Source organism: Eptatretus burgeri, chromosome 2, assembly GCF_056783735.1.
Source record: "Eptatretus burgeri isolate ZD-2024b chromosome 2, Ebu_testis_v1, whole genome shotgun sequence".
Classification (NCBI taxonomy): domain Eukaryota; kingdom Metazoa; phylum Chordata; class Myxini; order Myxiniformes; family Myxinidae; genus Eptatretus; species Eptatretus burgeri.
The window spans coordinates 142,818,569-142,831,825 of NC_140962.1; the positions used below are offsets into that span (position 1 = coordinate 142,818,569).

Sequence of the window (13,257 nt, forward strand, 5' to 3'; positions counted from 1 at the left end):
TTCTTGAGTCTTCTGAAAAAGCACATGCTCAAACAATTATATATTTAATTATGCAAATGTAGAATTGCACGAAATTTGAAAACGTCATACACTCTTTGGAGAGGAGTAAAAAACATGTAACTTTGTCTGCAACTAAGTGTTCAAATTATTGTACAGATGGATAAGAAAACAGAAATAACAGAGTAATTTAGGGAAAGTTCCATATGGAGAGGTCTCAACATCAATTAAATAAATGTTTTAACAAATGCAAACATACAGGAAGGCATAATTCTCTGATATAACCTCCTTCCTCGTGTTTAACTATATTCCAATTAAATAGTCATATTTGTCGGATTATTTGACCATACATATTGTTGTGGGAATGGCCATAAAAGGAAACAGGGGAGGGTTGGGGGGGGGGGGTTGGAAGATAGACTAGTTATTTCATGAATAAACATATAACATAAGTGTTTGGCTTCTGTGGTAGAACATGTGTCTGAAGTATATTCAGAAGCAGATAAAACGTGGCTTCTCCCTTTTGTAATGTGTCTGAAGCCCCCACCATTCCTCACCTAGTAATCCTTCAAATAGCTTTCCTCTGTAATCAGTGTATGTGTTTCTTTTCATGAATCATTCTGCAGCTCTGCAAAACCAGCGAATTCCTCCCCTTCTGGTATGCGAATGGAGCGCCTTGCGGATATCCGTGAAGGTAAGTGAGAGGCCCAGGGAATGGCAATCTCTCTTTGGACTCAAAGCCACGATAAACACTTAAAGATGCTGGGAACCGCAGAAGCAGCTAGAAGTTGTGAGGGGCCCGACGGTGGGCCAATGGAAGCTTGGGGCCATGCACGGTCACGAGCCTCTAAAAGTGGGGCGCAGTGAGTTGAAGAGTTAAACATTTGAATTGTTGAATGATTAAACAGTCATATAGTCTGAGTCTAAGTTTGAGTCAGCATGTGTGGAGAGTCGGAGAGAGCTGCGCGTGATTGTGTGGTTGAGAACGATTGGGAAGTGTGGCGGAGAAGTTGAGTCAACGAATGGAATTGTAAAAGCATGCATGTGCATTAGCCAGGAGCCACGGGCCCGGACTCCACACTGCCTGTAATCTCCCTCCTGCCACGATGACCACCACAAACCTATCACCACCTCATGTAAGGATCACATGTGGAGAAGGTTTCTTTCTGTCTCTTGACCTTCAATCCTATTTTAGTGCATGGGAGTGACTGGACCCCTAAGTTATATCACTTCAAGCCATCGAAGTATCATTGGAGCTGGGGATATAGTTAATTATCAACAAATCCTTGCTTCTTGTTCTTTCCTCCCCTTCATTTTTATTGAACCATATTTTACATCATCAAAGCGTTGGCTTGGTGAACTATCTGGAATTGGCACAAAAACCCCTCGGTAGGATGGTTCAAAAATGCAGTGGTTCATCAAGTCTTTGCTCGGCCTCCATCCTTTTTGAACCGAAAAACACACAGCAGGCAACAAGACTCGTTGGAGTTACTGTTACATTAGAAACCCAAGCAAAGATATTCTGAGCTTTCCTGGCAGATGGTGTTACAGTTTCAAAGACTCTCTGTCATGAAATTGGTGACTGCCCGGTTGGAAGATTTGAACTCATGTACACCCACGGTCCACCATAATGATATATTTGCATTGTTTGACATTCCACAGACTACAACCGAGCAAGAATTCGTATTCATTCTTGAAATGTTTTTTCCCTGTTATAATTCATAGATCTGCACTGTGTAATTGTCATCGAAACAGAGTGGATATGTGGCAGACTTCAGAAACCTCTCGAGATAGCAACTGCTACATATATATATATATATATATATATATATATATATATATATATATATATATATATATATATATATATATATTTTTTTTTTTAAAGAAGAAAAAGGCGCTTCCAACCAAAAGTAAAAAAAAAACACTAGATCGACTCCGCTAATTTGAGCAAAAAGGGAGAGCATACCTGGTATCAGGCAGCGTTTCACCGGCTTCACGGGCAGCTTCCTCAGGCACAATAGACCCCGAGCCTCGGCATGTGACCGGTTAATTGTTTCAATACAACCGCTCATTTCCGTTCACGTGCTGGTGCTCGAGGTCAAATGGAGGAGTGCTTTTTCATTTTATTTTGCAAAAGCAAAAACAAACATCAAATCACATCGTTGGGGTGGTTGGGATTACACTTTTTTTTTTTTTACACAATCTTATTCAAATATGTATATATATATATATATATATATATATATATATATATATATATATATGTATGTGTGTATATATATATATATATATATATATATATATATATATATATATGTATGTGTGTATATATATATATATATATATATATATATATATATATATATATATATATATACATATAAATAATATGCACACATATGGATGAGATGAACCATGAGGGCAGCTGTTGCCAATATATCTCATCTAGCCTCCATTTTAAATTGCAAAAGTCATCTTGAAAGGCCTTTGGCCTCATATTGCTCTTTCGTCGATACTGATCCTGACATTGCACCAACAGGGACAAAACCAGTAGATCAGTTATCTCGGAATACCTGCATCACTATGTTTGTGCTGATGCCTTGTGGAATTTGTCTTTACCTCTGATAGTACTACTCTGAGGCTGCTCATCTGGCCAAGAATGCTATGCCTTAGGCCTGCTTTAAACTGGCAGGAAATACAAAAATATTACTTATGATCCCCTGCCATTTCAGAGTAGGCCGAAGGCATAAAATTTAGGACTGATGGAACAGCCTCATATTCATCTCACTTTTTGAGTTTTAGATATAACCTTCAAATTGCACTTGACCCTTGATATGACCTGCTGTTTTGTATCATTTTCCTGTTTTTTTTTTAACATTTCACTGCAAGGACAAAGAAGATTAAAGCTGAAATGCCAAACACAATAATCATAATGCCATGAACCAGATAAGCACGACGACAATTGCACACACACACATATCTAAGGACGCCAAAGGAAAACATAAGCAGAAAGATCATTTGTGAGTCCAGTTACAATTACAAATAAAACTCAAAAAGTCGTGGCACAATTGAAAAGTTTTCCGACATTTCTTTAAACGTCATCAAATTTGCACGACAAGGCAGCCAATCAGAAATGCTATTTTCAAGTTTAAAACGTCTGATCTCCTGCCAATGCAAATAACAACTCAGTGACATTTAACGCAATTTAAAACCGAACGTTTGTAACTTCAGCCTGATGAATTTTCCCTTCTCATGTGCCAGGCACTCGTTGCCAATATTCCGTAAAGAAAAAACACAGTAGTGCCAGAACTAGTGGCCAGATAATTGTGACGCTTTAAGAGGCAGACCTGGTTTGAGGGCACTTTCCCACAACACCGAGAGAAAGCGTCGTATACGTCTGCACAGACCCACGCCTGGGCCTCACGCTATAGGGAAGCTACACTACAGTAGGGGAAGTGGTTATGGGAGGATAGGTTTCGGACAGGTCGTCACATGAAGAGAACAGCTCTGTAAGCCATTTGTTACCCTCGGTAACAAACACAAGGAGGTAAAGAGCTGAGAAGGCTTCATTCTTTCTTTTTTTTAACTTACAATACACAAGTTTAATCACCATTGTGAATAAGATCCATTGGTTTGGTGCTGTGCACTCCAATGGCTTTGTGGTTGTATAAGTGGCCAAAAATACCCTTTACTCAAGATAAGCAGTCCATATCAGGTAAGACAGGTGTTTGCATGGCTTACGATGGACTGTAAATTTATTTACAATAAAAAAATTGAAACAACGCAAACCTTTGGGAATTCCTTACTTATGCCAAAAACATGACAAAACAACATGCCGATATGTGAATGTTTCGTAAAATGCTTCATTGTCTTTGAAATGAGCTCCAAGGAAAGAAACACCACAGTGTGAGCAGACATGAACATTTTGATATCACTTGGAGAAATACAGTCGTGGCCAAAAATCTGGGCACCCTTGCACTTTTTTCAAATAACGAACAAATTTCTCGAAAAACCAGTTGAAATTGATAAACGTATTTTGTCTCCACAATTCTGTATTTCACTGTTAATATTACAGAACCTTTGTTTTTGATTTAGAACTTAATATATCCTTTTAAATCAGAAAATAAAAAGAAATGACATTTACAAAATTATTGACACCCGAGACTGAATATTTGGTCGCACAGCCTTTGGACAAGATAACCGCAATCAAGCGCTTCCTACAGCCAGGAATGAGCTTCCTACACCTCTCCACTGGTAGTTGTCCTACTCTTCTTGTGCAAACTGCTCCAGTTCTCCCAGATTTGAAGGGTGCCTTCTCCCAACTGCTGTTTTGAGATTTCCCCACAGGTGTCCAATGGGATTTAGATCTGGACTCATTGCCAGCCACTTCAGAACAGTCCAGCGTTTTGTCTTGAACCATTACTCGGTGCTTTTTGAAGTGTGTTTGGGGTCATTGTCCTGCTGTAAGACCCATGACCTTCGACGGAGATCCAGATTTCTGACACTGGGTTGAACATTGCGTTCCAAAATGCCTTGGTAATCTCCTGATTTCATGATGCCATGCACACATACAAGGCACCCAGTGCCAGAGGTAGCACAGCAACCCCAAAACATCACTGAACCTCCTCCATGTTTGATTCTAGGGAAGGTGTTCTTTTCTTTGAAGGCTTCATTTTGTTTTCTGTAAACATAGAGATGATGTGCTTTACCAAAAAGCTCTAATTTGGTCTCATTTGTCCACAGAACATTCTTCCAGAAGGATTTTGGCTTGTTCAGGTGTGTTTTGGCAAATTCCAGTTGGGATTTCTTATGTCTTTGCTTATGATTTCTTATGATTTCTCTCTCAGCAGTGGGGTCCTCCTGGGTCTCCTACGATGGAACCCCCTTTCATCGAGTTGGCGACGGATGGTGCAAGTTGAAACTGTCGTACCTTGTATCTGAAGATGAGCTTGAATCTGTTTGGAAGTTCATTGAGGTGCTTTCTCCACCATTCGAACAATCCTTCACTGCAATCTTCGATCAAACTTTCCCTTGTGGACATGTCCAGGGAGGTTGGCTACAGTTCCATGAGCCTTAAACTTCCTGATAACATTGCGTACGGTGGACACAGGAACATCAAGGTCTCTGGAGATGGACTTGTAGCCTTGAGATTATCTATGTCAGGTTAGGTATGGGAGCATGTGCTGGAGCAGCGCATCTAGCATGCGCCAAGTAGCCAAGCATGGGATTCAATTGTCCATGCTTGGCTACAATCTTGTGTCTGACCTCCTCAGACAATTTTTTTTTTCTTTATTTCCTCCATGTTCATTGCGGTACACACAGTGACAAAAAAAAAACATCAGAATGATTCCTTTTCTATATTTAAACTGGATGAATGAGTGATTTTTATATTGCAGGCACCTGCAACTCACCAGAGGTGAGTTCAATTCCAAAGTAAAGGAGAATCATCTGCTTGAAATCGAATTATTTCTCAAAACTTCGAAAAGGTGCCAATAATATTGTCCGGGCCATTTTAGGACGTATGTGTGGAATAAGCTAAGATTTAGTCATTTTTTTCAGCTTTTTTGTTTTGTTCCACTGCAAACCAAAGAAATACATTTGTAGATTCCAAAAATATTTTTTTAATTTCAACGATTTTCTGGAAGAAATGGTGCATTACCCGAAAAAAAGTGCCAGGGTGCCAATATTTTTGGCAACGACAGTATGCTATTATTTAAATAAAAATTGAGCGAACATTCATTTCTGACAGGCTCTCGATCCAGTTCAGATGCCAGAGTGCGGTTATTCATCATCGGTTTACGTGGTAATGATTATGATAATACACAATAACGGATTGATATCCCAGGAGAATCGAAGTGCAAAAGCTCGAAACTCTTCAGGCAAAGGAACCCACAGTGTATAAACCCGTTTTGCTTGTATATGCAACAGCTTGGACTCTCCCTGGTGGATTTGTTTTGAGGGAAACCAACTGCAACAATTTTCTCTGCCGAGAGCACCCCAGAAAAAGAAAAAAAAAACCTATTCGTCTAACCATGGACAGACCTCCGGCCTTGCCTGTGGGATTCACTTGGAGACGTTTATTTTATCGACGCGACCAAAGAGGGTTGCAAAGGGTAAAAATATGTTACAACCATCTGGGAATTATTATTTGAATTTGAATTAGGATGTTAAAACACGAAACCGTACAAAAATCGATGCATTACTTGGAAGTGCGAAAATTAAAGTACGATTCAATGTATTCATCACAAATGCAAGGTATCCCTCGTAATGTGACATGCACCAAATTGAATCCCCAAAGATGAAGAGAAAAAGATGGCAAGTAATTATTGAAAAAAAAAAATATATATATATATATATATATATATATATATATATATATATATATATATATATATATCCAACAGAAAGGTAGATAGTTATCAATTTTTAGATAGATAAACAAAAGAATAAAAATTAGAAAGTCAACATTTATCAGCGAAGTCACCAAACCATAACTTATCATGAAGATCTCTAGCTTATGGTACTTGTTAAATTGTATATGTTCAAAATTAACAATCAAACTATTATTCTTGTAGAAAAAAAAAAGTCAAAAAGGGATTAATTTGTTTTTTTTTTTCAAACGTGATGGTGAAAAAATCAATTTGAACTCAATCAGCTCCAATCAAGAAATAACACCAACAACAACAATTCCGTCATCTTCTGCCCAAGGCAGGCAGGCTGAACCACAAATCGACTCCATTTTAGCCTTGAACCATGAACCAAACGTGGGTGAAGACATTTGGAGCTTTACCCAAGTGGAGGGCTTACCTTGCTGGGCTGGAGGTGGTTCAGGTGGTCGTACTGTGAGATTCCCTCGGTGCTGATACCGAGCCGCCACGGTATGCCTTGCTTGTCCTGTAGAAAGAAACGTGTTCAACATTCACCTCGTGCGACATATGGTTGCTAACCCAGAGTCAAATTGCTCAAGTTACACTCCATTTATGAGATCATAAAATAAAGTTTGACGAGACTTCCAGGGTGGTCGACCTGTCTTGTTAACCCCAATGTATTGTTTTCACCGGAGAGTAATGTATTCCACAAACAGGGATATATCTTAATGATGGGTACATACGTTAGCGTTTCCCTCTTGATCATAACTAAGAATAGACCAAACGTGTTATTTGCTACGAGGCAACAAGAGGGTAACAAATCATATGGACCACCCACCGCCATGCACATCTCGTTGCACCAGAAATGGAGTTCCCTGTTGTTTTACTGCAAAAACCTCAAAAATTGAGGAACGGAGTCAAATAAATTTCGTTTTCTGTGTTTAAGTTCAAATCCAGAAAGGAAAACAGGAACAAGCCACAATGAAGAATGGTATATCGTTGACGAAACCGAATTCGGGTCGACAAACAGGAAGTACACTGTGGGATTGGCAGTGCACGTTGGTTATACCGATTTCATTTCACATTCTTGGCAACAACAAATTGTCCTTTTCCAAAACTGTTTGGCAAATGCGAAGGAATCAAATGCGTAACGAGGATAATATTTAATGACCATTACATCAAGGTTTAATAGCTAGACCATGAATTGATCATGACATCAACACAAAATGATCTACCGCTCCTTAAAGATACATTTTTTTGGGCAAACGGTGTTCAGTAAATGGAAAAGTCGTTCATGGATCCTTTTCGTTGGCCCCAATGCCTCGGTTACATCCCTGTCTGCAGCATTCGCCACTTTGTAGTGAGAGATTTAAGAGGGTTTTGTGCTCTATGCCGTCCACGAGGTGGAATCAAGAAGATTGACATCTAGGTCAGTGATGCTCCATTGTCCATCCATGAGACATCTTCATTCATCAAAAAGGCACACTCTTCGTGGTTGTGTAGAACAAGAGTTTTCTTAATGATATGTCTAACGGGAAAAGGAAAGAGCAGAACACACCTTCACTGCGTAGTAATGGACTCCGTAGGTTGGAAGTTTTTCTACCACACTCATGTAACTGCAAAGATAAAAACAAAAGCAAGTCAGTTAGGCAAAACAAGAGGCACAAAGATTTCTGTAGCTCATTACAGAGATCGACAGCTTTGCCGATGGATCAGGTTCCAGCTTTACAAACAAGCATTATTTGTTTTGGGAAAGAAGCTGAAGAGCTAAAGCATCATGTTTATCGGAGCGCATCGATTGTAAAGGCAGACATGCAGCTTCTCGGGGAAAATGGTTTCAATAAAACTGGTGATGATTTCCGGAGCGAATGTGATGAACGGCTTCCCCTTGTGCAAAAGGATGTGTGAAACCATACATATGAGATCTATGGACAATTCATTTTGTGTGGACGCAGCCCCAACTTCGAAAGGGAGAAGAGGGAGTGCATGCTTCCCCCCACCATAGATCAGTGCAGCAATTTAGCACTTGGTCAGGGTCCCTGCACATAATGTGCACACAAAGTCATAACCCGAACCTGAACCGCTGGCATCTCATCTGCCTTAACAGTGGTCCTTCCAAAGGACAGTGCTTTCGTTGATGCAACGCACTCTATGAGCAATCATCAATTGCAATGGTGGTCCACAGTCTGATCATCATTGGGAGAGGAGGGATTATGAAATTGTAGTGTTGCAATTGATTAAAAAAAAAAACAACTTCCTCAAGAACACCTGTAGAAACCTCACAAGTTGGTATTGCAAAACTTACTTTACAATGGCCTGCCCCCTACTCAATCCTCTGAGCCGTTGGTACTGCTCGATCACCGAATTCTCACTGCAAAGGCAAAGGTACAGCAGAGTTGGGTCACGTGGGGTCAACGGTTGTGTATATGCAGCCGCGTGTCGACCAGACGGAATGATGGTCATCACTACGATTTAATCCGATCTGGCCTCAATGAGTTGTCCAAAACATATGGTTCAAATCCTTAATGGTGATATTGGAAAGAGCTCAGGAGTTAGAGTTCGTACTTTATCAATGATCCGGTTACTCTCGGTAATGATAGGTTCAAAACGTTCGATTCCTGCATGCAGATCTACCCAAGATGCGTTAGGATGAGTTTTGGTGTTAGAGTCAAGGGAAAACATTCGGTCACCGCACAATTGTGAAAACTCAATGTTTCTGGCACAAAACAAAAGCGAACAAAGGATGTCGTCTATAACCTACAGTGATAAACCGAGTAGGATGCTAGCGCTCCATTGTTTATTGTTTTCATGAACGATATCTGTTTCTCAAAGTGTTTTGATTCCCCCGTTATTGGGTTAGACTAGTTAGGCCAAAAACACCCCCATTGAGAAGGCCAGTGCATTGCAATGATGTCCTTTAGTGTTTCGTTCGAACTCTGTCGATCCGTTCACAACACTCAAAAAAATCACTCATTATATCAGCTGCAGGTCATTTCATTCAATTTGACCCTGACGGACAAAAGCTGCAGCACAAGTTTCCGTTCCGGCGACCCCTGGCAGCTCTTTTGCAGAATGGCACAATTCTGCTTACCAGGCTTCGATCGATGGATGTTGCTCGAAAATACGCTGCGGCAAAGCATGAAGTTGGCGAAGAGTGCTCCGTGCTGCGTCATCACTGCGTAGAGAGACAGCAAACAATTGGTCGAAATGCTTGACACTACTCCCATCCTAACCACGAGACTCATGATGTGAGCAGCTCAGGTTCAAATGGCATCCACCATTTTATTTGTCTATTGTCTACCAATGTCCTTGTAATTAATATAAAAGTAGAACAATGTATGTACAGTACTTGTCTTTGGCCCATGTGTACAAGCTCCTCAATGAGTCTTAGATAAATGTATATCTAAAAGTTGAATGGTTTGGCCCAAATCTTTCAAACTCTACAAACCTTATTACAATGGAGCAAACATATATGGTTATGTATGTAAATTTATGAGCAAAACGTCTTCTTCAAAATTTTATTTCACAGATTCCGCCATGTTGTTTATCTATCTATAATTCCAGCAGTGTGTGTGTGTGTGTGACCGCTGTTTCTCAACAACCGCTGGTCCGATCTAATTGAAACTTGCCAGGTATATTGCTGGCGACCTGAGGATGTGCCTTTTCAAGGTTTGATATTAATCGGACAAGTGGTTCCCAAGTTATGGCCATTTATTTACCAAACCAATGACAGGACACGTTGCTGCGTAGGCGTGGCCGTTGGGGAAGAGATCCTCAGCCGCGTTCCCCATTACGGGTTACAACGTACGGACTTCCGGATAGTGATGACTCACTGTATTCTCATAATTTCTCGATTTCTTATGTACATTTATAGATAAACACAATGCCCCAATCCAGTCGTCGTTTACGAGAGCGAAGGAACGGCCTGTGTAGTTGTTTGAAATTTTTTTTTGGCACGTACGGCCACGCACGTATGGCCACGCGCGTACGGGCACGTGAGAGTGAAGGAACGGCCTGTGTTGTTGTTGTTTCTGGCACGTGGTTTCAAAGTTTTTATTATTATTTTTTTTGTTGTTGTACGTACGGGCACGTACTAGTATATTTAAAACTAACCTAAGAAACACATTTGTGACTTGCCTGTAATCATCAGCACAAATGAATTTTTTTTTGTTATTTTGACTTGGTTAATCGAGATCGAGATCGAGATGTGGGCAAAAGAAAATTTACGACGTAAAAACCCAGCCAAAAGTCCAAGGGAAGTGGTGTATTGGGGGCATGTCTGCTCTTTCAGGCTGACAGTTCGAATTTCCATTCAGGTTTTTGATAAATTCGTGTTGACCTTCCCCCATCCAGCCATAACTGATAATTTAAAAGAAATATAAATTTATGCTGAGCTCTTTTTTATTTATTCATGTTAGGTTCTGACTTCTGATTTGTAGTATATATTCAGTCAGAGCACAAAATATATTTGGCCGACATCCCTCCCAGCACCATCCACCCCATCCCCCCTCCACCCACAACCCCCGATCCAACAGCACCCCCACTAATCCACACCCACCATTCCCCCCCCCCCTTCCTTCACTCCTGGAGAAAGCAGGCATGGTCAAAGATGCCTATGCATCTGCAGCGACGTGTGGTGAGGCGTGCGTAGTGCACCGATCCACAACAGTTTAATAAATTCTCATGAAGTACCATTGGTCATTAGACAATAAATTAAAACAACATGTGGAACATTAAATGGATCATTCAAAAGATGCATTTCCGAACTCTGAATGTTTGGATTTATAGTTGAGCAAATTAGCATGGTGAGCCGCACCCACCCCTCCTCATCTCAGACCCAGAGAAATTCCCTGCCGCACCCTCCCCTTCCTCCCCTCCCCCCCGCCCTCCCTCCAGCTCCCCTCCAGTCTCTACGGATCACATAGACCGACAGGCACAGTGCCGTGGGAACTGAACTGCCAGTCTGGACTGTTGCAAAGCAAACCATTGAGGCGGCCACAGCTGTGTGTGATGCTCTGCTGCCATACTTTCCTGCCGAGAAGAAAATTCCCATCCACCCCTCCACCCCTCCACCCCTCCACCCCTCCACCCCTCTACCGCTCGTCTGGTTGAATCTTGCAGGCAGTCTTTTTCTCCCCACCACGGCAGGCAATCAGAAACACATCACCACTGAGTGTAATTGCACTCCCCCTACTCCACCACCCCCCCCATCTCAAAACAGCCATATAAGGCAATTATGAGAGAGTTTCGTGGAACAATTGTGATTAGGACATTCTCAATCTAAAGAGGGATCTGCGAGTGAATTTTTTTTTTTTTACAATTTAACGATATTTATCAGTACCATACACAAACACATTAAACCCGACTGTATCGTGAGCTTCGCATGAATCGGTATCAGAGCCTTATTTCATCCATTTATTACGTACTGCAGGGGAGGATGAAAAGTTTTAAAATTGAGAAGAGAGAGAGAAAGGAAGGTCGAGTTGTGTGCGGGCAGTGGAAAGAGAAGGGAAAGAAGTTTTGGAGATCAGAGTAGGAAGATGGAAGGGAGGAGGAATGTATGGATCAAATGGGAGAGGGTGGGGGTGGTGGGGTTAGGTATCTGTCATATTCTGCTATAGTTGCATTTGTAGTAAACAGATATCTTTTTACGGTGTGGCAGATGAAAGGAAAGCTTTTACGATTTATGATTCCATTTGGCAGAATCATTTAGAAAAAAAAAAGAAAAAAAAAGACCAAGGTCCAGGAGATACCTTTTCACATGACCATCGACTAACAGATTCCAGATGTGCAACACTGTGCTTCCAAAGCTCAGGCCTAACAGGCTGCCACACTCACAAGTAGCACTTTGTAGTTCTACGCGAGAGAAGCGACACGACCCAAAACCTTTCTTTGACAGTGGACTCATCTCTACTTGTTAGGCTGATCCGCAGAGTCATGGAGCCGTGATTCACATGTCGGAAAATCGGGCAGGTGCACACGTTAAGTGCTCAAAACATCCCACACACGCCTGGAGACAAGTGTGCACAATGGTGGGTTTGTTTCGGAAGACCCGCTCTGCAACTGCCATAGTATGCTATTGGTGATGGATCACCGCAAAATGAAGGCCCAAGGTTCGTTGAGTAACGCGAGTAATTTCCTAAGTCTAAAAAGGACACAACTCTGTGAAAAACTTGACTAAATGTCACAAAACTCGAACTTGTTCTGTAACTTATAATAAAGCAAAGTACCAAGTTTCAGTTGAATATGTTGAACAATATGGGGAAGAAAGTCTGATAAACCGCAGGTGGGACGGACTGGCAGACAGAAAGCAAACCTCCCGTCTCTCTCAGGTGAAACCTGTAGGGGACTAATAAAGTAATCCCGTAATGTGGATTCAGCCAAGAAAGAGTGGCCATATTAATCAGGTAGAACTGTAACGGCATTCAGCCAATCAAGAAGAAGAACCTTTCTTTTCACATCTTCAGATGCACAGAGCTGCCAAAATAGGTTTTCTTTGGCGAGGGGACCCAATCCTCGATGGGATGCCACTCTGACGCAGGATACTCAAATGGCTCATTCTTCCCAGGAAGCTGGTACTCATTGTGCCTACCTTGGAAGGACAACAGACTGAGTCAACACAACTGGTGTTATTTAACAGCATGACAGGGGGCTCAAACTCAGGACTCTAAGAACTTAAGCCAGCCACCTTAACCGTTAAGCCAACATCAGGCTTTGCAGACAATCAGGAGTGGCCATGTTAATCAAGTAACACTGTAACATGGATTCAGCCAAGAAATAATTTCCAGATTAATCAGATAGCGCTGAAATGTGGATTCAGCCAAGAAAGAGTGGGAATATTAATCAGGAAGAACGTTATGTGGCCTACGCAGTTCTCTAAAAAGGTTTCCAG

General features: G+C 41.3%; 1 protein-coding gene across 7 annotated transcripts in view; it reads right to left on the reverse strand.

Annotated features, from left to right (window-relative positions):
- Positions 1-13,257, reverse strand: part of LOC147033385 (FERM domain-containing protein 4A-like) — a 213,140-nt gene that overhangs the window by 75,887 nt on the left and 123,996 nt on the right. For all 7 annotated transcript variants that reach the window (XM_085853873.1, XM_085853889.1, XM_085853864.1 and 4 more), the window contains 4 exons: positions 9,457-9,540; positions 8,671-8,736; positions 7,924-7,981; positions 6,805-6,891 (listed from right to left, as the gene is read on the reverse strand). In XM_085853873.1, coding sequence (XP_085709999.1) covers positions 6,805-6,891; positions 7,924-7,981; positions 8,671-8,736; positions 9,457-9,540 — 295 coding nt within the window. The remainder of the gene's footprint in view (positions 1-6,804; positions 6,892-7,923; positions 7,982-8,670; positions 8,737-9,456; positions 9,541-13,257) is intronic.